At 45.4% G+C, this 22,890-nt stretch overlaps 1 protein-coding gene across 1 annotated transcript; it reads right to left on the bottom strand.

Moving 5' to 3' along the window:
- Window positions 1–85: 85 nt before the first annotated feature.
- On the bottom strand, window positions 86–19,993 carry LOC311205070 (uncharacterized protein; the record flags this gene model as incomplete). The annotated part of the gene is made up of 4 exons (XM_084279363.1): window positions 86–189; window positions 17,077–17,226; window positions 18,797–18,943; window positions 19,912–19,993. 4 exons carry the CDS (start codon window positions 19,991–19,993, stop codon window positions 86–88), a joined length of 483 nt encoding a protein of 160 aa, XP_084135489.1.
- Window positions 19,994–22,890: the final 2,897 nt, after the last annotated feature.

Below are 22,890 nucleotides of genomic sequence, written 5' to 3' on the forward strand. Positions count from 1 at the left end.
ACCGATGCAGTAGGAAGACCTTTAGACATGCAATAGAGGGCACTTGACATTGTCTCACTGTGGCAGGCTGGTCTCCAGTGCCCAGCTAGATGCTGTTACGACCTAGAACCACAATGGGATAGTGAACATATAGTGTTAAGCCAATCAGTCCAGTTGGGTTGATGTTTTCATTACACTTTCTAGCTTTAACTAGGAAGAAGAAATAGAAGGGAATTTTACACCACAGAATACCAATACCGAGGCAGTGTAACTGTAATAAAAAGCCTGGCTGCAAGAACTTCCCTTATGAAAACCCAATTTCATGATAAGGTCACTAGGGTACCAGTCCTGGTAGCCAGAACAGTATAATGGCATCTATAGTTGACAAGGTAATGAGATGCAAAATGAGGGATGCAAAGAAAACAGGATTCTCTCATCTTTTTAAATTCAGAGTTTCATCTTTGCAGTTTTCTATGTATTACTTTGCAATGCTTTTCCACAGAATTACCCCTCTGGCCAAAAGTCTGTATATGTATTAATTAATAACGTAAAGATATCTTTTTAATATGGGTACTTTTTTAAAACAAAATGATTCAAGGCATTATTTTTCTTTCTGTCTAAATTTAGAATTCTGGTGCTTTACTTGTCGAGCTGGTCTCATATCTGAAAACTGTAATGAGAGAAGGAAAAGGCAGATTCTGAGTCTGCAGTAAACCTGTGGTCCATATAAGGAAGCATCAGTAGACATCACAGGCAGTCAGACATGTTCAAGCTGTTGCTGAATGATTGAAAAAACATTCTTTTGCAGTGACTTTTAAATCCTTGATATCTGTGATATTTAAAATAGTAACTCTGCTCATTATCTGTTTGATCTACCTCCTGTGAGTGGAAAAATCAAAGCACTCCAAGGCTCATTTTTTCTGAAATTGTGAAAGCAGAATCTGCCCCTAAAGCCTGAGCAGTTGTTACAGCCCGCTGGAGTGCAAGCACTAGCCACAGCTCAGAGCTTGGGGTATTGTGTTAAAACACTTGTGGCTGCCTCTTATGGCAGTGGTCATTATATCTGTGTGTGGGACACTCCTTAAAGTATACGAATGACCTTGTAATACTGCAGGTCTAAGTGATGCCAAGCCTTTTGTTCTCATCCCAAAGTCTCCCTGCGTGACATAGGAATTAAAAGCTAATCGATGTAAGCACCAGTGAAACTGTTAAAAGAAGGATGTATTTGTTTGGCATATCTCACCTTTGTCAACTTGGCAGGGGGAGTTCTGGTTTCAAGCTGATGTGAATTTTGTCACCGATTTTCATCTGTTTGGATTTTTCAACCCAAAGTGAAACGGTGGGGTCCATACTCGCATTGCACACCTTGGTGAGCTTCTGTGCAAATTCCACCACCTTCTGCCATGGCTGTACAGCAATTACCTTTGTGTCACAGGCCTCTGAGGCAGACCTACAGATTCAATACACATGTTGTTCCTCTCAGGATGCTGGAGTCTTACAGACTGGAAGCAGCTCGATGTCAGCAAACCGTTCAGGAGCTCAGCAGCTCCTGACAGAGTAGATGAAGAGAGACCATGTGCATCTGCTGGCCACCAGCAGTTGCAATTCATGGACTGTTTTCAAAGACTCCATGGGTATGTCTATACACAGTGCCAGGGCCAGCTCTGTTAGTCCTCAGGCAACTGGGACCAGTGGGAATGGTCTCTAGACTGTACTAACTTCTAAGCAGAGAAGTTAGTTTTCCAAACATTGTCTGGAAAAGCTCTGGCTGTGCTGGGCTGCAGCTCTGCCACTTAGCAGTGAAGACAAGTGTTTTCCAGTTTTCCTGGCCCATGCCCATGCTCTGTTTAATTCACCAATACAAGACATAGGCCACATCCATCTGTTAAACTCAGGATGCTTGAATTAAGCCTCTGGTCTGGAAGACTTAGGAGTCAAGTCACTTGATTTAGGAAGGTTAGCTGGACTTTACCTGAAAATGAGATACCTATGAAAAGCGAGGTCAAAAGAAAAAAGTCCTTAGACAAGCTCTTGTCATAGTTTTTCAGCTTTCCCACGCATAACCACAAGCAGGTATGGACCTGTAGGGCTGTCAGGTATGGGAAGTTCAGAATTTGGCTATAGTAAGTAATACTCATACCTGTGAACAGTTTTTAAAGAAGTCGCAATCTGAATTCCCTTGGCACAATGTGCCTTGAGTATTTCAAGGCTCTCAAAATATTTGTGAATATTACAGGCGGTTCAAACACTGTTTGCAAGCAGACAGAAGACCACGTTTGCCAAATTACTCTTTTGTTGCATGCTGCTGGTCCAGCTGTAGCCTAGATGTGTGTGAGAGAATGTGACATCCATGGTATGAAATACCTTCGGGGTTCACAGGGTTCTTGTGTTTACCAACACCGCTTACCAAATACCCCACTGAAAATCCACTGCAGTGCACAGAAAGGAGTCACTCTGCTGACATCCCACCACTGTCAACTTCATGTGGTGACAATGCTGTCTTCTCCCAGCTAGGCCAGTTTAGCAGGACGGGTTCCTCGGATGCCGTCTCGTTACCTGTGGCTGTTCCTCTGTTTGTAGACTTTCTTGTCTTACCTCCTTATCCTGCACCATGTCCTCCTGTACTGTAACTTTTGTGCTGTATTGTGGCAGCCAACAGTCTGGTCCTCCACAGATGTTCACAATACGGTGCATGCTCTGGAATATTTTTTGTTAGAGATGCTTTTTCTCAGGCAACTGCTGGCAGCATTTAGCTGGAAGTTACTATTCTAAGGAACACTTTCAGCCTGTAGTATCCCAGTAAAGAAAGAAATTAATTCCTTGAAATTCAGTGTTGCCTGTAAATGAGAGAATCATTCTTCCCCTCCTTGGCTGTAAAATTACCTGATGATATCTCTTTTGTCACTGCTAGGGGACAGAAGTATTTAAAGCCCATCCCAATTATGTTTTCATATACCACAGAGATTTTTCAGCTAGTCTCAGCTCTGCTTTTTTTCTCATTATGTGGAAATAAATTCCAACAGGCTGTTATAAAACACATTCCCAGCTTAATGGACTGAGCATGCATGTGCTGTAGCGTTAAGCAAGCACATTTGAAGCTTTGGAGGATTCGTGTGGAAGAATAATGAGGCTGACAAGATTCTGAAGACTTCAGATCCTCAATTTATATAGCCATATAGAAATAGCCATAAACTGGTTGAAGTCAATGACATTATTACCATTCAAATCAGTCACAATCTATCTAGAAGTTGCATAAGAGGTGAGAGGTTTTTAAAGGTCTCATGAAGACTGAATGTATGATTTCTGGTGGGATTGCAGGAAGATGTTAATGTTCTGTTGGCCTCCTTGTTTTATTTTGATTTGTTTTGACATGCTGCTTTGCTTACTATGTGCATCAGTTAAGACTTTAGGTCCTTCAGATTTTTTTTAGTTGTTTTTCTTTACAGGAAGTTGTGTTTAAGCTCAAAAGCTCTGAAAGTTTTTAAAAAATTATTATTTACAATTAAATAAAAAAATTGGAAAGCAGAGTCTACTTGCATAAGAAATTGAGAAAATTTCATCTTTGTAGATCAAAGGGACTAACTATCTGGTGCTGAAATCCTGTTCAGTTCTTATTATTTGGAGCCCAAGATAGCTTTTTTTGCATTAAAGGAGAGGAATATATACTCACAGAACAGGGAGAGCTGGTGTAAGTGGGAGATAACAAACACTGGAGTCCAGAAACCGGGTGTTACCAGTTGACTGGCAGGTCAATCTACTTTTTTGTGTCAAAGTCTATGTTGTCAACAGAAATGAATGTTTTATTAAACATTTGTTTCTGGAAAGAAGCATGGTATATACTCATGTGTGCAGACCCTCACAGAGGAAGTCCTGTCTTGCCTCCTTAGTCAACACTAGATGGATGTGTGTTGCTGTAATGAGATCCTTTGAAGCCCTGTTCCAACAGAGCACTTAAGTGTCTTACTAACTTCTCACATCTGCATTGTCTTAACATGAATCAAAGGAACAGCTGATGTCTTTAAATTAAAGCCCAGGCTTAAGTGCTTTGCTGGGTGAGGGCTGCGTTGCACAGCACAACTGGGATCATGGCTGTCTAAACCAACATGGAGACTGTACTGAAAAGTCCACTTGCTTTCAGTTAGTCTCGAGGAGATTACAGCTCTACAGTGATCGAGAATTAATCTTTTTAAATCAACAAAATACTTTTTTGAGGGGAAGAGGAGAATGAAAATCAAGCATGGAGAGGAGTGTGTATTTTTCTGTATATTTACTGTTGCGTAACATAGTTGCTTTCACTGTCTGCATAGTTTAGGTAAGAAAAAAATGAACTTTCTATTTTTTTTTTCTTTCTGTGCCAGAAATGCCAATCCAGGACTACTTTACACCTGAACAACATCAGCATTTATTTTTACTTTGCAGCTAAGCAGGGAGGGATCTTAGTTTATTACTTTTTGGTGTTAACTTTTTTTGGAATATGATTTTATTCTTTGGTCTCCTGCTCTGTGACGATCATATTCAGGAGCAGGAAGCAACAGCAGAGGAAGAAACTTAAGGTGCTCTGATGATGTTTCAAAACAGAGCTCTCTTCAGACCATTCGCATGAGGAGGGTGCAAATGGCGTGCGTACCTCCTTCTGCTCCTCTTGCACCTCCTTCTGCTGCTCCTTCTTCCACGTTGCTGTTGCTCACTGACCTTCAAGTCAAATCTCATTTGGTGGCTTTGTGTGTATGTGTGTGTGTGTGTTGATGATCTGCTTCTTCACTGGGGTCAAATCAGTTCTCTGGGGAGTTTTTGGTACCTCTGGGATCTGCCCTGATGCTCCTCGATCTTAGCACAGCAGAAACTGGCTTGGAGTCGTCTTCTTCACAGCATTTTCTGTCCCAGCTTGGCACCAGCTCTACTCCGGTGTATCCTTATTCAGGAGGATTTTGAAGTGCATCAGCTGTTGCACTTCTTGGGTTGACTGAGATGTAAGCACAAGCTGAAGTGCTTTCCCAGACAGAACCATTTTCATGACCTGTGTTTGTTTTATTCTCTTGACCTGTGTTTGCTTTGGGCCAGGCTTTGTGAGTTAGCATGAACACAGTTGAGAAGGACATCAGCTGCAGGTGTGCTTCCCTTGTTTCTGTACCCCTACTGCAAGTTAGAAAACGTCTGGACTTTGCTCTGAGCTTTGACCATTGGAGGATTTTTGTTCCCCTTTAACATTCACGCAGGGCAGCAAAGATCCCTGCCAAAAGCAGAAGTCTTAGAAAACACGGTGGGTTTTGGCAGAAGCTGACCCCAGGCTCCTCCAGAGCAAGTTGCCTGTGGTAGATAATGGGTCTTTATTTCTGCAGAGGGGATCTCAGTGGTGGCTGCAGAGATCCATGTGGTGTTCTCTTTTCTTTGAGAAAATGGCCTTCTCATGTGTATCCAATTTTCTAGTAGAACAGCCCAGGAGGGTGCAATTGCTCAGGAATTTCTTCCCTCTAGCACTGCTTGGAAAGCCGTTTCAGAAGTGGGATGATAACAAAGGCATTTTGAAAAGCCATTGGGAACTAGAAGTAGGCAGAAAATGACACTGTGTCACGTCCTCTGTAACAGCCTGTGGCAGGCTGATCACTGTTGTGCCCCTGACATAGGCTCTACTAATCCTGCCACGCAGCACTAGTGAGTGCCCAGATTGAGTGCTGTCACTGAAGCTAATCATGAGCTCTGCTATTCATGGACAGGGACAGTAGCGTCTTCAGGGATCAACTCCTACTGTCCTGTTCTTAAATACCTGTTTTCATAATATATAAAGAGGTTCTTGTGTCGCACTGGGTGGTATTCCTAACCCTGGGTATCGTTCTGCATTTGACATGTCCAACAGAAGTTGCAGGCTGAGCCTGCAAACCAAGCATAACAAGTTCCCTCTTGATGCTGTACGTATGGTAGGGTTATTTCTGTTCCTGTACACACTTCACGCAGAGCTTCTGAAGGAATAATGGTACCGTAGAGCACAAGATCGAGCTTCAGTCTTTTTGTTGCTCTGAAATCTTACAATGAACCATAAATTTATGCAGTCGTCAAGTGCAGAACGTTCTTTTAAGAGATTTGAATTTCTGCTGAGACCGACTGACAGCACAGTAAAATGAGGGGTGAGACCAGCCTGAAAGAACATGTCTTGCAGCAGGAGAAATGCCCGTGGCTCAGCCTGCCAGCCTGCGTTCTCCGCATTGTTTATGCCTTCCAGATACTTCAAGGTTTTGTCAACCCATTTTCTTTCTGGAGGTCCCCATGCAGCACAGCCTGTGCTTACCAATCGCTTGTGTGCTTATTGCTAGATAGTCGTGGTTGCTGTTCACGTGGGGTGTAAAAATGAGCCGCTTGCGAACAGCGTGAGGTAGTTGGAGGTAGAGTTATGACTTTCAGACTTCTTTGAGCTGCTGAATGCCTAATGTGCTGGATCTGTAGGTGTGCTTTACTCTCTCAAGAAGCAAAAAATGTACAATGGCTTTTAAAGCAGATTGTAAGGCAACGTGGAAGTCTTTACTTTTAAAGCTGGCAGGGTTTTTTACTTCAGTGGCATCTGTGATGTCTTTTTTTCTGACCCCGCTGTAGCTTATTTTGGTAGCCCACTTAGGGTAATGATTATACAAGCTCCTTCCTTTCTGTTACTTCCAGAAAGCAGCTTTCCTGGCCTCAATGTTAAGTATGCCGACCTTTACAAATGTGAATCAGTTCTTGAGCAATTTTTAAAAATCCTGAAAAAAATGCTCTCCAATAAAGATAAAAGTAAACAAAATTTAAGGAAAAGAACACATTGATACAAACAAGTCAAGTCCTGCAGTGTAGCCAAGCCTTTACCTGTGTCAGTAACATTTTGTGAAACACCTTCTCTGAGTCAGTTGACCTTATTGTACGATACTGCCCTTGGATCTGTTACTGAATTATTTAACATTTGTTCTTTTGTTTTTAAAGCAAGAATCAATGCAAGGTATCATTTGAAATCAGCGTGCTGAAGTGTGCATATTCTGTATATCTAATATGTCATTGTTGTCTCTTGTTTCTGTAATGCGTTTGCATTACTATGAATCAATTTTATTACGCTTCTCTAGAGACTACTGCTGCTTGCACGCTGTGATATATTTGCACTGTTGTAGATATATATATACACACATGTATGTATAATTATATTCTATAAACCATGTCTTTTTCAGGTTGCTTGTTACCTTTGTAGTTTATGCTTACCGGTACAGTGGACCTGAGTAAAAATGTGGGATGTGGGGCATTCTGGAGTTATATTACAATAATAGAGAAATCTTTGTATATTTCTGTATACTTAATACCCGTAAGGAGAGATTTGTATGTGCATTATTTTCCAAACTAGGGCTTTGTTTTCTGAGAATAGAGAACATTTATGATAATGTAACACACACACACACAAAAAATCAAATAAAGTGTTATTATTTTCAGACAGATGCTTTTGTTCCATTTCTCTCTCAAGGGGGAGGTGGCCGGTGCGTTGGTTGTGGTATGTTTTCACTGCTTGCCAGCAAGGTCATAGAATTGCCTGTTTCACCCGTGCACTGTGGTCATTTCAGGCACTTCCCAGTACAGGTCAATCACAGAAATACACAGTAAGAATTCTTAGAAAATATAAGAGCAGTCAACTTGACTCAGAGCAAAGGTCTGTATTGCCCAGTGCCTGCCAGTGGACAGCAGCGCAGCACCATGAGGAGTGCAGCATCAGGGAGTGCTTCCCTGACAAACCTTACCCAATTCGAGGGCTTCCTAAGCCAGTGGGATTATCTTTGTATTTCCTTGCCTTTGATGGATTTTTCTTCTGCAGACTTAATCCGGTGTTCGTCTTGACCATGCTGCTGACCAAGTGTCAGCAGAGGTTCCCTTTTGCAGTAGAGGAGGCAGTGAAGGATCATTCCCTCTTTACTTTCTGCTGGAATGTATAAATTTCCTCCTCCCTTGTTCCCAGCTGAAGAGAAGCCATGCTTTATTCTGCCAGTCCCACCTGTCCTTTTCCCATTTTACAAGACACTGTTCTCCCTCATTCTGCCACAACACTCATGCCACACTCCTCTGCAGCCTTCTGTGTGTTTCTGTCATATTGTACATCATCAAAGGTACATCATCTTCAGCTAGTTTAAAAAGCCAGTATTTTTCCTCTCACGATGCTTCTGAAGATCTACATCGTCCAAGAAATGACATGCTTATTGCTTCTGCCATTCAGAACAGTCTCCCAAAATACAGTCTCAGGGCGTTGGGCCTGCTGCTTCCTACTGCATTGGCAGGGAAACTCTTGGGCAGAAAACCAGACTTGAATAAGGCCCCAAGAACAGCCAGTGTCAGAAGAAGGGTTTCCATGTAGGTATCCCTTATCTTGCCGTGCACTTTGTTTGGCTGGGTGGCTCTTCATGCTACCAAACTGTGTACTGGCTTCCAGGTCAAGCCTAAGCAACATCACTGCCCTCGTGCCACCCTTCCTCTGCATCCAAACTACCTGCATTGGTCACCACAGTCCAAGGACAGCAGCCCTAACTTTCACAAGGTCGCTAAGTGTCCAGTCCAAGATAGCGTGAGCAATGATGCTTGAAGGATAAATTACCCTAAGGATGCAATAGGATGGTATTTTCAAAACTAAGGGCAAGACAATTTTCAAATGATAACAGAGATCATGCTTATGTTTTACAGACCTGAAAATAATACTAGATTGAAGGAATTACGGTCACAAAAACTAAATGCCTCCTCATGCCAACTGTCCATGGATCAGGAAGGGGAGGAACAGAGGTCCTTCATAGCCTGAGTAGCAATATAAATTACATAAAGTGTTTTATATTGCAGTTAATGCTATGAAATAAGCCAACCATAAACTTCTCATTAGTAACGCTGCAAAAATTAATATACCTCACATGCAATTACCATCCCCTGTGTACTCCAAATGGATTCATAAAACACAGTGTTTCAAAATAAAGGACAATGTGTGTAGTATTTTCTAATAGCTATCCATTTAAAACCTGCTTTGTAATGCAAGTTGAAAGGCGTTGGAAGCCAGGGAAGCTGCCACAGTAAGAACAATCGTCTCTTTCAGTGTGGGAGGATACAAGGATCTGTGCAGTGCCCAGGTAAGCGATGTGCAGTCACTGTGCTGCCTGTGCAGTGCCCAGGGAAGTGATGAGCAGTCGCCATGCTGTCGGCTGCTAGCACTGACATCTTACCTTGGGAGAGCCTGAGTAAAGGACTTGGCAGGGAAATGTGTGTTGCAAGGTCTATTTACAGCAGAAAAGCTGTCGAGGGCTGGGCTAGTCAAATTGGCACTAATTGCATCAATTTCTTCTTTGATTATAAATTTCATAGCCTTGTTTGGTTCCTTTCTTTGTTTTTCCTGTGCCTTGGAGATTTTTTCAAGATCTGTGAATCTTTTATGCAAAGTTTGCTTTGTGCAATGGCATTGCTGGATACCCGGCGTTTCAGTTTTGTGCCTGTGTCCACACATGGACAGGAAGGCTGAGAAGGAAGTCAGCGCTTCATCTCTTCCACAGATAGAAAATATTACCAAAATGTGAAGCTGATCCATTGTCAGCCTCTTGACTGCAAAAACCACCCCTCATAATTGACTGTTTCCCCCCTCCTCTCTCTAGCATATAGTCATTCTCCTGTCCCACCACCAGCTCATCTGCTCTGCTGGGTGGGGTGTATAAAGCTCTACCTGGTCCTAGGACCTCCTTGCTCATTCCCACCTTGAGAGGTAGAGTCAAGTATTAAGCATCAAGAGTAGGTTTTGTCTTTCTCCTGTGTGAGAATCAGAAAGTAGCCCCAAAAGTTGCTAAAGAAGAAACAAAAGCTATGGTAAAGCTTCTGATTTTGCTCCTTCTGTTTGATGAAACCTGTACCCTGCGTCTTGGTGAAGCATCCCTTGGACGGGGAGTCATGCCAAGTCTGAAAAAGGGTAACAAGCAGGGGAAATCCTGCTTAGTGGCAGGGAGGAGCATCTGTCCTGACTGAGGTTTACTTACCCACTTTACCTTCAGTGAAGCTTCCTGGAAACAGAGCAGACAGAACTCATCAAACTGGTGATACGGGCTTTCAAACAACTGTCAGTCCATTCCTGTGTTTAGTCAGACTCAACTAGGTCTTATGGCCTTTGAGGCCTGGGAATTCATCCTTGAGTTTCTGCAACAAGCTTCTGCAATGAAGATGTTTTGGCTCAGCTGCGGTGACACGTTTTGATTCAATACTTCCAACATTTCATTTCAATTGTGATACTTCAGTATTAAATCCTTCAAAACCTCTGTTTTCCAAAACAACCTTCTGTTACGCTCAGAGATGGAAGCGCATCCCGAAGGAAGCCTGGGACACCCAACTCAAAGCCAGAGGGGAGCAACACCCTGCAAGAGCCTGTCTTTTCCTGGTGACCTCTATAAGGGAATTTCTGGGTGCCGCCACGGGTATACAAAGGGTGCTCACAAAGTTATTACAGCTAGATGGACAGGTACACCCGTCCCCAACAGAGAAGTGCTTTGTTTTCTCATCCTCCTCACCTCCAATAGGCACACAGGAAATGCTACCGCTCACTGGCAGGGTGGACTGACTCACTTGGACCGAGCAGCATCCTCTTCTACAGCATCTGTGAGTGCTGCTAGTTGGTTCTAGCCCTTGAATGTATTACGCATTTTTCAAAGCATGTCTCTCTCTTTGGCCATTGTCTTCTAGTACTGAGGGCACATTTGTAGCCTCACCCTCCCATTGTGTACCTGCGGGAATGTACCGGGATGGGGAACATTCACAGTGTCGCAGGTAGTCGGGCAGCTCACTGTTTTGTATACTGACAATGGCAACTTTCAAGTGCTTTGGAAGTATGTTCAGATGGGAGAAAAAGAAGTCTACAGAGTAATGATAGACTGTTCTGCCCAAAGAGGACTTCTGTTTCTGGCAGAGAGCTGCTTGGGAAGCTTTCAGGTGAGAGCTTCTGTAACTTTGCTTCTAAAGAAGGTTTCACAGCCTGCAGCTCAGAGCAGAGAGTTCCTTGTTTGGAGTCAGCCTGGCAGTGCGGGCAACCTCCTGGGAACCAAATCTGGGTCTTGAGATCATCATTCTGCCCAGTTTTAACACAGGGAGTCAGATTTGGTTCTTGTTCTTTACCTTCTGCTTTCCAAGCTGCTTAATGGCATCATGGTCAGGCTTTCAAGCTTTAGTAAAACCAGTAGCTCGTTGGAGACTTGTGGCAGAACCGTGCGATTTTGCTGCTCCCAACAGAGAAGAATCTCAGTTTCTGTATTCTTTTTCACTTTGGTTTAGCACCTTGTCTAAAACCTTCCTTCTGAGCAGGAGCTCTGCCAGAGGAGTGTGATACTAGCTGGAGCAGGAAGCATACCCTTTCCAGAGACGTTTGGGAATGGACTCTCAAGTATGTGGGCACATTAAATACACATTTTTGGAGGTGTTTTCAGTTCCATCCCTTTTTCACATTGCTACAGGTTTATTCTTTGTTGCTAGCACCCATCTCCTCTGAGCTCCTTGTCTGTCCTAGTTTTCACCCCCCTTAATTCTCTCTGTCAGCCAAACACAGCTTTCCTGCATTGCTTCAAACTGAATGATTTCTGAGACTTTTTCCTTGGCTAGAATGGCTTTAAAAAAAACCAATAGAGTGTTCTCCCTCACTGAAGAACCACACAGGCAATCAATCTGCAACATCAAACCTTTCCTATTCAGCCTTTATTGGAAGCTGAGGCACTGTTTGCACACAGCTGTCAGGACTGCAGGCGGTTTAGGACTCCCAGGCATTCGCCATTCTTAAATGTCATTCGCTATCTGCGTAACACTCTCATCAGCACAAGCGCTTTGTGTCACAGAGGATTGATCCCTGCCATGGTGGCACCTTTGCTGACGAAAATCATGAAGCTGACCTACTTCTTTTTGGGGTTTTTTTTTGCCTCCAGGAAAATATTGGGAACCCTGTTTGCTTACCCAGCGCCGGCTGTACAGAGGTGTGGGTGTGCGAGCAGAGCTGTTGACACCCAAAGGGTAAGCCTTCCTCTGGGCTGCTCATACTTGCTTGTTAAAACCGATTCACATTCATGCCAGTCCTGCATTTGGTTAGAAGAGAAGCCTTGTTACGTGCCTACCCTGCACCTCTCCCTGGACCAGCCTCCTGGTCCCTGACAGGTGAGATGAACACCTGAAATGAACCAGTGTGGCCACCCATCAGTCTCAAGGCGTTGTGGATTCACTTGGATTTCTTTCTGTTACACAGATTAATTGGGTCAAGTGGCCTTTGTAAGTTTTCTGATTTAATTTCTCACTGTAGTGCTGGATGGAGCTACAAGCAAAAAGGGGCGGGGGGGGGGAATGAAGCTGTTTCAGTCCTGTTGGCCAGTGAAGCTTGTCGATCTATTGATGCAAAATAAACAAATGAACTGCAGATATCTACTTGTGTTGATCTGCTGGCCAGACTGTGAGCTCCAAAAGGCAACCAGCAGCCAGGACACCGCTGTTCCCACAAAGTGGTTTGTCTTTCTGGGGCTTATGCCACCAAGTCCACTAGGAAAGTTAGCATCAAGTCAGACACCTGTGCCAGGGCAGTGGTCTTCCCCATCTCTCCTGTCCCTCGAGCGGCGCTCTCCAGCAGCAGGCCCTGATGAGAAAAACCAAGGAAGGAGAGCAGATAAGTAAGCTGCTTGTCTTGGCTCCCCTTGGAGCTGGGTAGGAAGGAAGTCTTTCTGGGCAGTCCAGATCACCCTACTGGGGACATCTGAACTAGCCAGATGATTTCCAGCCCAGAGGTGTTGTTTTCTCCCAAGAGCTGTGAATGGGACCCATGATGACTGAGTCAGGTCTGGGGAGCTCACAGAGTGACCCTGAAGGTGAGGAGAGGAAGGTGTCTTCGCCTGTAGCCACATTTCTGCAGGTCCTGAACATACCTCTTCAGTGTGCATTCCTGTTTTGGGATCTCACTTTGCTCTGCCTTGGCATTGCCATCTTCACATCTTTGGTGGCTGTGGCTTTTATTCTGGTTTTGCCAGCTTGTTTTCCCACCAAAAAGGTTCATTTTAATAATTCTAGGCAGCTTTTTCAAGTGTGTTTGGGTGGGTGCGGGTAACAGTTTACATAGAGAGACCTCAAACATTTACTTAATGTAAATTCCCATCATCCCTTAGGACTTACTGATGATGACAGATCCTCAGGTCATAATAATTTGTGCTACAAGCAGCTAACTCTGATTTATAACCTCAAATGTGCAGAGCAACTGCACGACCCAGTGCCTTGGCTTAGTGTGCTGCTGGGAATAGTTTGCTGGTCAGCACACAGCAGTTAATGGTTTTTGCAGGGGGGACCATGCCCAGGGGCAGCAAGTGAGGAGTTCAGCCCTTTGGTGACCCTTTGGGGCTACACCACTGTCAGTGTGGTTTTCCCGCACCACTACCGCTGGTTTCCTCCACACCAATCTCCAGATCATTCCAACTGAGGGGCTCAGGCAGATCCCAGGGGTTCCCAGCTGCTGTCCCTTGTCAGGCTGAGTTTCCTAATCACATTTTGTAGCAGAGGATGCCACAGCACCCACCACCCCCCCTTACTAAGGCATTTCCATCCCTAATTTTTCTTGCAAACCCAAATGCAGCCCCACTACACTATGGCAGGATCGCTGACCTGTGCCTGCCTGGCAGTCCCAATGGAGAGATCTCACAGGGTGAGACAGGAGTAGTCAGCAGTTGCTCATCTGACCTGCCCCTCTCAAATACCCGCATCACCCCATCCAATGTGTTGCACACATCAGCACGTGCCTCTACAGAAGGAAAAAGCCTTTTGGCTTTCACAGTTGTCTGAGGATGCTGCTCTGGAAACGCTCTGGCAGCCTAATTTCAGTCCCTGCAGACCATTTCCCGCAGCACTCATTAGGGTTACCCTCTTCAGTGTGGCTTCATCTCTGTTCTTTCTCCCAAGGAGACTCCTATGAAGGCCCTATTACTTGGTGAGTGATGGTGAATGGGGTAACATCTGGCTGGCAGCCAGTCACTAGTGGGGTTCTCCAGGGTTCCATTGTAGGTCCAGTTCTTTTTAACATTTTCATAAACAATCTGGACTCAGAAATAGAGGGTATCTAGTCTAGAGGGTCTAGTCCTAGAGGGAGTCTGTCTCCACACTCCATCTCCACCCATGACATTGGAGAAGCCTTACAGAGAGACCTGAGCAGATGAGAGAGCTGGGCAATCACCAAGAGCATGAAGTTTAACAAGGGCGAGTGCTGGATTCTGCACCTGGGAAGGGGCAACCCTGGCTGCACACACAGACTGGGCGATCAGATGCTGGAGACCAGCCATGCTCAGAGGGATTTGGGGGTCTTAGTTGACACTAAGTTAAACATGAGCCAGCAGTGTGCCCAGGCAGCTAGGAGGCCTAACCACATCCTGGGGTGCATCAAGCACTGCATGGCCAGCCGGTCCAGGGAGGGGATTGTCCCACTCTACACTGCCTTGGTGCAGCCACACCTAAAGTACTGGGTGCTGTTTTGGGCACCACAGCACAAGAGGGACATAAAAATATTGGAGAGTGTCCAGAGGAGGGCAGCAAGGATGGTGAAGGGTCTGGAGAGGAAGTGTTACAAGGAGAGGGTGAAGTCCCTTAGTTTGTTCAGCCTGGAGAAGAGGAGGTTGTGGGGAGACCTCATCATGGTCTATGGCTTCCAGATGAGGGAGGGTGAAGGGGCAGGTGCTGATCTCCTCTCTTTGTCAACCAGCAACAGAACTAGAGGGAACAGCATGAAGCTGCAACAGGGGAGGTTTAGGCTGGATATTAGTAAGAGGTTCTTCACTGAGAAGTTGTTCAGGCACTGGAACAGGCTCCCCAGGGGAGTGGTCACAGCACCAGGCTTGTCTGAGTTCAAGAAGCGTCTGCACTATGCACTCAGTCACATGCTCTGACGTGGCTGGGCCTGTGTGGAGCCAGGAGTTGGACTTGGTGATCCTTATGGGACCCTTCCAACCCAGGATATTCTGTAATACTGTGATTCTATGAATGCACTTAATTGTTGCACCAGATTTTGCGGAGCAGAACTGTCATGATTTCACTGCCAAAGCCTTCCAGGTTCCCTCGGGCTCCAGCACCAAACCTTCCTCAGCAAAGACCTTCAAAGACCTGGAGTAGACTTGGCAGTTTACTTTTCGTATTATAACCTATATCCCACCATATTCAAATCATATTGTTGAGCCTACTGTAAATGTGGGATAATGAAGTTTTATGAGTGACTAATTTTTACACACTTGGATAAACTTATTAATCACAAAAGCATTATTGGAGAAATTTCTGAGAAGGCACATGTCTCCACCATTTTCTCCTTCTTTGTGCATTGCAATCCTGCACAACTGTTCTTTCCTTGTGAGCCCTGAGCAAAGCTTGCTGCTGCCACAGTCTCCTGTTTCCCACTGTGTTCCCAGTGGTGCTCCTAGAGGCTCTTTACTGGCTCTCAGTCAGCTAGAGCATGGAAGCATTCGAGCTGCGGTGCCAAGCGTTAAAGGTGCCCAGGAGAAAGCAGTCACACCTGAGGACCAGGAGCATCTCCTGTGGCTGGCGAGACACAACGGGCTCTATTTTCCGGCTTAGGTCAGGACCAGGAGGACCTGTGCCTTGTTTTTAGTGTTGCAGAGACTTTTTCTGAGCGTGACCCATGGGACACACTTGTGGGAACACTGGTGACTGACTGGTCATTCAGCTGCATGTTGCATCAGTGGGCAGGGTCCATGTTGAGTCAGGTGGGGTACCAAGTGGGTACCTGCCTTTCTGAGCTACTCCATGTCCCCCCAGTAGCAGCACCGAGGGGTTGGCAGCACCAGAGACACTGTGATGCAGGGGGCCAGAGGCATCTGAGTCAGACCAGCGTGGTGGGCAGACAACAGAGGTACCTACATCTTGAGGGTCAAAAAAACCCTCCAACAAACACACAGCTGCTGTGATATAGAAGGAAACTGAATATTTTCAGTGTTCAGAAGGGTGTCTGGCCTGTGTGAAGCCACGTATCAGCTAACAAATGCAAGCCCTCACTTGCAAGTGTGAAGTGTAACTCACACAAAAAGCTGAGTGCCATGTTCCTTTCGGAAGTGTTAGTGGCTGTCATCCGCAGGTTGCTAAGATGCCAGATTCCCTGGGAAACAGTGAAACACACTGCTTTAAATATAAAGACAGCAGAGAACTCATGAATTGTGTCTTAGTTCTTTTATTACAGTGAAAACTTGCATGGTACTAGCCTACTGAAAGGATAAAAGCTGCAAGTAACTTTTCATCAGAAAGGAGTCGGTCCAAGGTAAAAATGACCTACTAATCAGAGCTGATGCAACTATAATGTCTGAGTTGGGATCCCTGGCTGTTGTATCCTGTTGGAGCAGGTCCAAAGATCTCAAGGTTTTTGATGGAAGTTTCTCCTTTAACAAGCTGGGGAGGTAAAGAGGAGAAGCAGATTAAGGGACATGTCATCTCCACAAATTGCACAAGATGCTAGGAGGTGTTTTGCCCTACATGCAGGACATCAAAATGGCAATTTTTTAGCAATTGCTTTCCCCACCCCCATCCATACATGTGTCTCCTAACTGTGTAAAACCAAATTATGGTGAATTGTTCCCAGTACAAAGTACATCGTGGGTTGGAACTGGCTGATGCTATATGTTATATACCTGAGATACGCTGAAATGTCAATCCTAATTAAAAAAACTGAATTAGGGGATCAGAAACTTCCGTATGTTTCAGTCAACATTTCTAAAGAAGCAAAGCCTTCTATCTCCTGTGGTAAAGTAGATGTGAGTTTGGCAGCTGCTGTTCTGCCACTGCATTAGCTGAGGGCTTGATCTCACACCCGAGCCCAGACCTACCTGCACAGCCACGTTACCCATCAGTCCCTGGCTCAGGTATGTTGGCAGCACCCACCCCTCTGGCAAGAAGCCACTCCTTTTAGGGTTTATCCACCTCTTCCCCTCTCATGCCTTGGGCAAGGAAGCTTGCACCCACACCAGGAAGGGGGAGACCTCATCCTGCTCACTCCCTCGAGCGTGGCCTCTCGCACAGCACACCAAGTTTGGGCACAGTGTGGACCCACCAAGAGCCACAGTGTGCCTGGCTCATGCAGGACTTTACCTTCCTCCACCATGCGATGGTAGAAGCACCAGGGGACACCAGCGGGATGTGCCCTGAAGCAGCACCCCTTCCTTTCGCACTCCTTAGCCGTGATGCCGGGGAAGCCACAGTTTATCCTGGTGTGAGGCTCATTGGGACATACTTTCCTAACTGCATAAAGAAAAACAGAAGGAAGGAGGCCGTGTTACTTTACAATTCATTTACTTGGTGGCATAATTCACAAATAAAAGTCTGGTCACAAAGGTGAGGTCAGTGAGCAGACATGGCAGCTATGATGACCTTCTCCATACCAATTTCAGGCAGCAGATGCACACAAATCTTTAGCACTCCTGTTAGGCAAAACTAAATACCAAGGGGTGAGGAGTTTCTGCTGTACCCCAGGGGACAGAGGGGTCAAAATTTGTCTCTAGAAGTGCCTGGTAGGCAGTGACCCAGCTTTACCTTTCACAGATCCAGCAATGGGGTGAAAAGCATTCTGTGTCTCACGTAATGGTAGCACAGGCACTGGCTTTAGACCAGGGTATATTCATGACCTGACCCAATGGTAACCCCAGAGCAGCCTGGCTGATGTGGGCAGAGGAAGACCCAGCCTCCTTTGCCTGGCAGCCTGAGTTATGGAAAGGTGGTAGGTCATTTAAGCAGAAATCCCAGTACATACAGGCGATCTACAGTGAAGTCACAGGCAAAGGGCTTGTACCAGACAGCCTGAATAATTAAGTTTTACCTCTCCAGGAACAGTTGTACTCAGAAGAGCACTTCTATGTTAATGACACTGTAAGATGCTGCCAGTCATTTTTCAAGATTTTCATGAAATGAGATCAGTGATCAAAAGCATTTTTTCCCCTCCAACAATTCTGAGCCCTGTTGACCAATCTTGATTCATGTCGAGCTCTTCCCTTGAGTGATGCAGCCTTCACACCCTCACTTCCTTTCGTTTCACCTGTGCAACTGCTGAGGTTGCCCTGAAGTTCTCCTAAGAAGGGGCCATACAGTCAGCCCAGCAAACGTAGCTTACATTCAGCAGTGAGGTGAAACTTACACCTAGTCCTTGAAGGACTGGGAGAGCAGCTCTTACCCTCTCTGAGTAAACAGAGTAAAAAAATCCCACAGAAGCAGGACTTCAGAAGCTTTAGAAGGATGAATCTAATGGAGAAAGGTATCCCCCCGGGAGATTTCATTGAACAAAGACTGGGAGCAAAAGCACAACCGAGTGGAATTATGCAGGGAAAGAGGCAGGAGAGGAAGGAAGTAGCGATGATCAAAACAGGTTGGGAAAAAGAGCAAAAAACCTGTAAGTTCCAGGATGCCTGTGGTCTTTTGTACAGGCCTCAAACAAGCTGCAGAGGGACTCATCTATGCAGGACTTTGATGTACAGTGCTAAAGTCCTTCTCAGCCATGCGGAAAAACCCACTTAAATAAGTGCCAAGGACCTAGTGATGAACACGGCCACAAACAACAGCGAACAGTTTCTAAATAATCATAACCAGTTAGATGGTATCTGGAAGCCTGAAGGAAGAGGAAATACATTGTATGTAGAGGATGAGATGAAAGACTGATGGGTAAGCAAGGTCTGACTTTGCATTTCGGTACCAGTGGTCTTCTAGTAAGGAGGTTTGTGCCCACTTTGTTGGGCTAAGAGAAGCAGAGCCGCTCCCCGGTTGCACACATTTCTGCATAATAACATACGAGCTAAATCAACATTTCTGGTGCAGATATTACCTTTCTTTGCTTTAGGAGCAAAGCACCAGGGAATGCCAGGCACTGAAGTGTTGAAGCAGCACCCAGCTTTCTTGCACTCCGCTGCCGAGATTCCCGGGTAGCCGCAGTTCCTCCGCTCCCGGGGGGCCAGTTTACACTGGCACCTTGCTGTTGGGGACAGAAGTAGCAAGTTACCAGTTTGCACGCTCATTAGCAGAGGCACTTTTATCAGATGTCCACTGGGAACTGTGGCTTCTCCCTAGACCCTGTCCATCTCTGCAAGCGTACCTTTACTGTGGCTCGCTACGACCGGAACCTCTGCAGTTCAAAAGCGGCTTTTAAACTCCCACTGATTTTGGTAAGGGTTGTACTTCAAGAATCTGTGGTCTCGCTTGGACCCAAACCAGCCCAGCTCAGTGGGGTCTGCGGCCTTCAGAGAGACCACATCAAATGGTAAAACCCCACAACTTCAAATGTCGTGCTAGTAAGTGTTTGTTGCTTTGCCCATCTCTTATGAAGGAAGAGTTACGGGTCCGGTGGATGTTTGAACCGATGTAAAGTTACAAAATCTCTGCACTCTTGACAGATGACTATAAAAACTTAGGATTGTGTGCAAATAGTTGCAGCTATATTTTTAACATTTTAAATCTACTGCAGAGACATCCATAACCAAGAAATTTGGGAGATGTCCCTAACTGCCTGTCGTTGAGTTACTTGCTTTCCACTTCTTAAGTTGTCTAAATGACTTATTTTTTTATTGAGGAGGCAGATAGACTCCTTCAAAATTTAATTCACATGCCAAAGTAGCATGAAATAAATGCCAGAAGACTTTTTAGACAAAGCTAGCTCCTGTTCCAGTCCTGATCCTGTTCTAGTGAGCTATCCCTCAACCTTTGCAGGAGGTTCCTGGTTATTTCACCAACACAGGAGTTCACCTGCAGTCTTTTTTATTTTGCAGTAGATTTTTCTGGGGGGAAAAAAATTTGAAAAGTAAAGTCCAACTTTGGTAATCGTACCAGAGCAAGACATCTGCTGTCTGACATGAAAACTGGAGACATGCTCTTGCTGCAGTTACGGTCGGTCGAATCAGGCGCACATACGTACCTGTGAAGGCAACACCAGGTGAATGTACTTACATGGTAATGTCTTTCCCTCTCCCAAGGTGCTGAGGGCTACCACAAGGATGACGGAGAGCACACAGATCGCTTTGAGATCCATTGCTCTCTGAAGGAGTGTGGAGGAGAGGTGCCACTCTCCCTGGGAACAGCTCGATTTATATACTCCTTGTGTTTGTCCGGTGAGGCCTGATAACATTGTTCCATCTGATGTTTCACCTAGAGGTTGGGTTTTCTTCTGTTTAATTAGGAAATGTTGACATGCATATTGTGATATCTCAGAGATAAATTCCTAGGCTCTCGTGCGCTACTGATTACGTATCTATTACGTACCTATAGATACATACTTACTACATGATCCCATCTATTGAATGGATTCTGCTGTGTGCTTCTGGAATGTTTCACACCTCTGGGCACTACTGAAAAACATGTACATAGATTTCCTAGCCAAGTCTATTCTACCTCAGTTTTTCCCTGGCCTTAAGGTTTTGGTTGTGCTCACTCTGAAAAGAGGACTGAAAGTGTGACAGCTCCAAGCTCAGGAGACCACGGGCCAAACCATGTACCTCAAGTGATATGTAAACACAGCAAGTGGAAGGTGTGACTGTGAAACAACAAGCCTAAATGAGGCTGCTGTTTGTTTCTGTATGAGGCAATGAGCAAAACTTTGCGAAAAGGAAAAGTAAGACCAGGAATAAAACCACCACAGAAAACCCAAGAGGGACAGCAGTGAGGCTCAAGAGAGGAAAGGAGCGTTTAAGTACGATCTCAGCCTGACCCACAGGCACTGCTGTGTTCATGCAGGGATTAGACCCAAGTGCCCCAGCCAAACTTTGGAGGTTGTTCTCCTGTGCAAGGAGGAAGGTCAGGCTTCAGGGCCAGACCCCCTTCCAGCCTGTGGGTCCTGTTCCAGGGGGGCTGTGGCAAGGGCTGTGGCGAGGGCTGTCCCATCCCCTCTGCCTCGTCCCCAGAAGAGTGTATTGGTTTGCAACCCATCCAACACCACGGGCACATGATTTGCCAAAAATAAACTTCTGAAACACCATGTCTGACCTATTAATTTCCTGATTGCTTTTCTCCTGGTTTTGAAGGTGGCCTCTAAGGCAGCCATTGAGTTGTTTCAGGCCAACAGGCCTTGGTACTTGGACTGCCTGGTCAAGTTTTAAACTCCTTTTTGGGCATTTTTCTACCATTTACTGTAACATTTCCTAGCTTCTAGATAGTTCCCACCACTTGAACACAAGCAGAGCGGTGTCAGGGAGGGGGAGACAAGCAGTGGGGTGGTGTGACCATGTCTGCACCTTCCCCAAAGGAGGGACTTGCAGAGTGGGCAGGACAGGCCAGAGCCCCCCTGGTGCTTTACAGCACCCTTTTTCCCTTGGGAAAACCACCAGGGAATTCTTCCTGTCCATCATAAAAAAGGGATTCCATGCATTTTTTTGATCTTTGACAGAGTAGTGTCTTCATGCCTTTGAATGTTATATGCAAGTTTGTTTTGTGCCTCTTTTCTTGACAAAGTTCAAAGCAAGAAGTTTTAACTTCTATAGTTGTGTTTTGAAAGTAAGTAATTTGTTGAAAATTATTGTGAACCCTGTGGGAGGGATCTCATTAGAGATCCCTCATTTTCCTGCTCATTTTCCTGCTGTTTAACTTGTTTATCACTATGGACTTTCTTTATGCTCATCCCCACTGAATATCTTGATAGCAATTCTCACTGAAAGTCATGATTTGCAAACCAGACATTCCACATGTCCTTGATTCACAAGACACCAATCTGCAGGCAGAAGAGGACTGTGTTAGAGCACTCAGCAGCTCATACCATGTCTTTTACCTCCATCACTGGGAGAAAACATAAGACTTAAAAATCCAGTTTTCTCCTTACATGCAATGTCAACAGTGCTCCCACAGGCCCATTGTGATGCCTGTTCTAGCAAAGTCGTTAGTAGTTTTTCCCCCAGCTTTCTTCTCACAGTGCAGGGGGTGAGATTGGCTGAAACGTTGCCCGTGCACGAGAGGAAAGCAGCCATCCCAAGGAGGGGACTCTGCTGCTTTCAGACCTCCACAGAGTTCTCAATGGATTATCGACTCATCGCATGAGTCAGGTGAAACTGCTGATAACAGTCGTCCCTCCTGCTTCTTACTGGACATTAATTAAGTCCTTATCTGTCAGCTGTCACTTCTTGGGCCCAATCCCAACCGTGTGCACAAAGGCAAATTTGCCACTGTGCTTTTGCTGCGGAAAGAGCATTTGATTGGCATCTTAAAACAAACACACCAAAAGAAATAACTTTCTTGCTTTCTGCCAGCAGATTACTTTAAGATCTTTAATAGGTTTATGAAGTCAAACCTTGAAAATTATCTGGGGTTTCCCTGTAAATGTGTTTCTTTCCCTGAGGCTGGCACCCACCTAGACGTTTTGGTAACTTGGGGTGACCAGGCTCTGTGAGTGCCTATGGCCAGAAGGGGCTTGGAGGGCTCCTTCCTCCTCTCCAGTCTCTGTGTCCACCTTCAGCACCCTCCTCTGGCCCCATAGGGCTTTTGGCTGAACTGCAGTGCTCTCATTCACTTCCCAGAAAGGAAATAGAGAAATCACCATGGCTGCTACGGACCTTCTTGCTGTGGGTCAGTAACAGGCTGCAACCTTTTATTCTGAAATTGCAGAACGTTTAAAAGATGTAGTTATTTGTTTCTTTTCACTTAAAAACAAAGAAGCAGCAACCAACAGTGCAAGTGTTGTGGCTGCCCCCTCCCTGGCAGTGTTCAAGGCCAGGTTGGATGGGGCTTTGGGCAGCCTGGTCTGATGGAGGGTGTCCCTGCCCATGTTGTGGGGATAGGACTAGATGGACTTTGAGGTACCTTCCAACATAAGCCATCCTGTGATTCTGTGATTCTATGAACTTAATTCTTTCATCCTAAAGGTAGTTTTTTACCTGAAGGGAATTTCCTTTTGTGGTACCTGTTGGTATGAGCACTGATCTGAGAAATCTGTCACTGGGCCAA

The sequence above is a fragment of the Gallinula chloropus genome, assembly GCF_964237585.1.
Source record: "Gallinula chloropus genome assembly, chromosome: 1".
NCBI lineage: Eukaryota > Metazoa > Chordata > Aves > Gruiformes > Rallidae > Gallinula > Gallinula chloropus.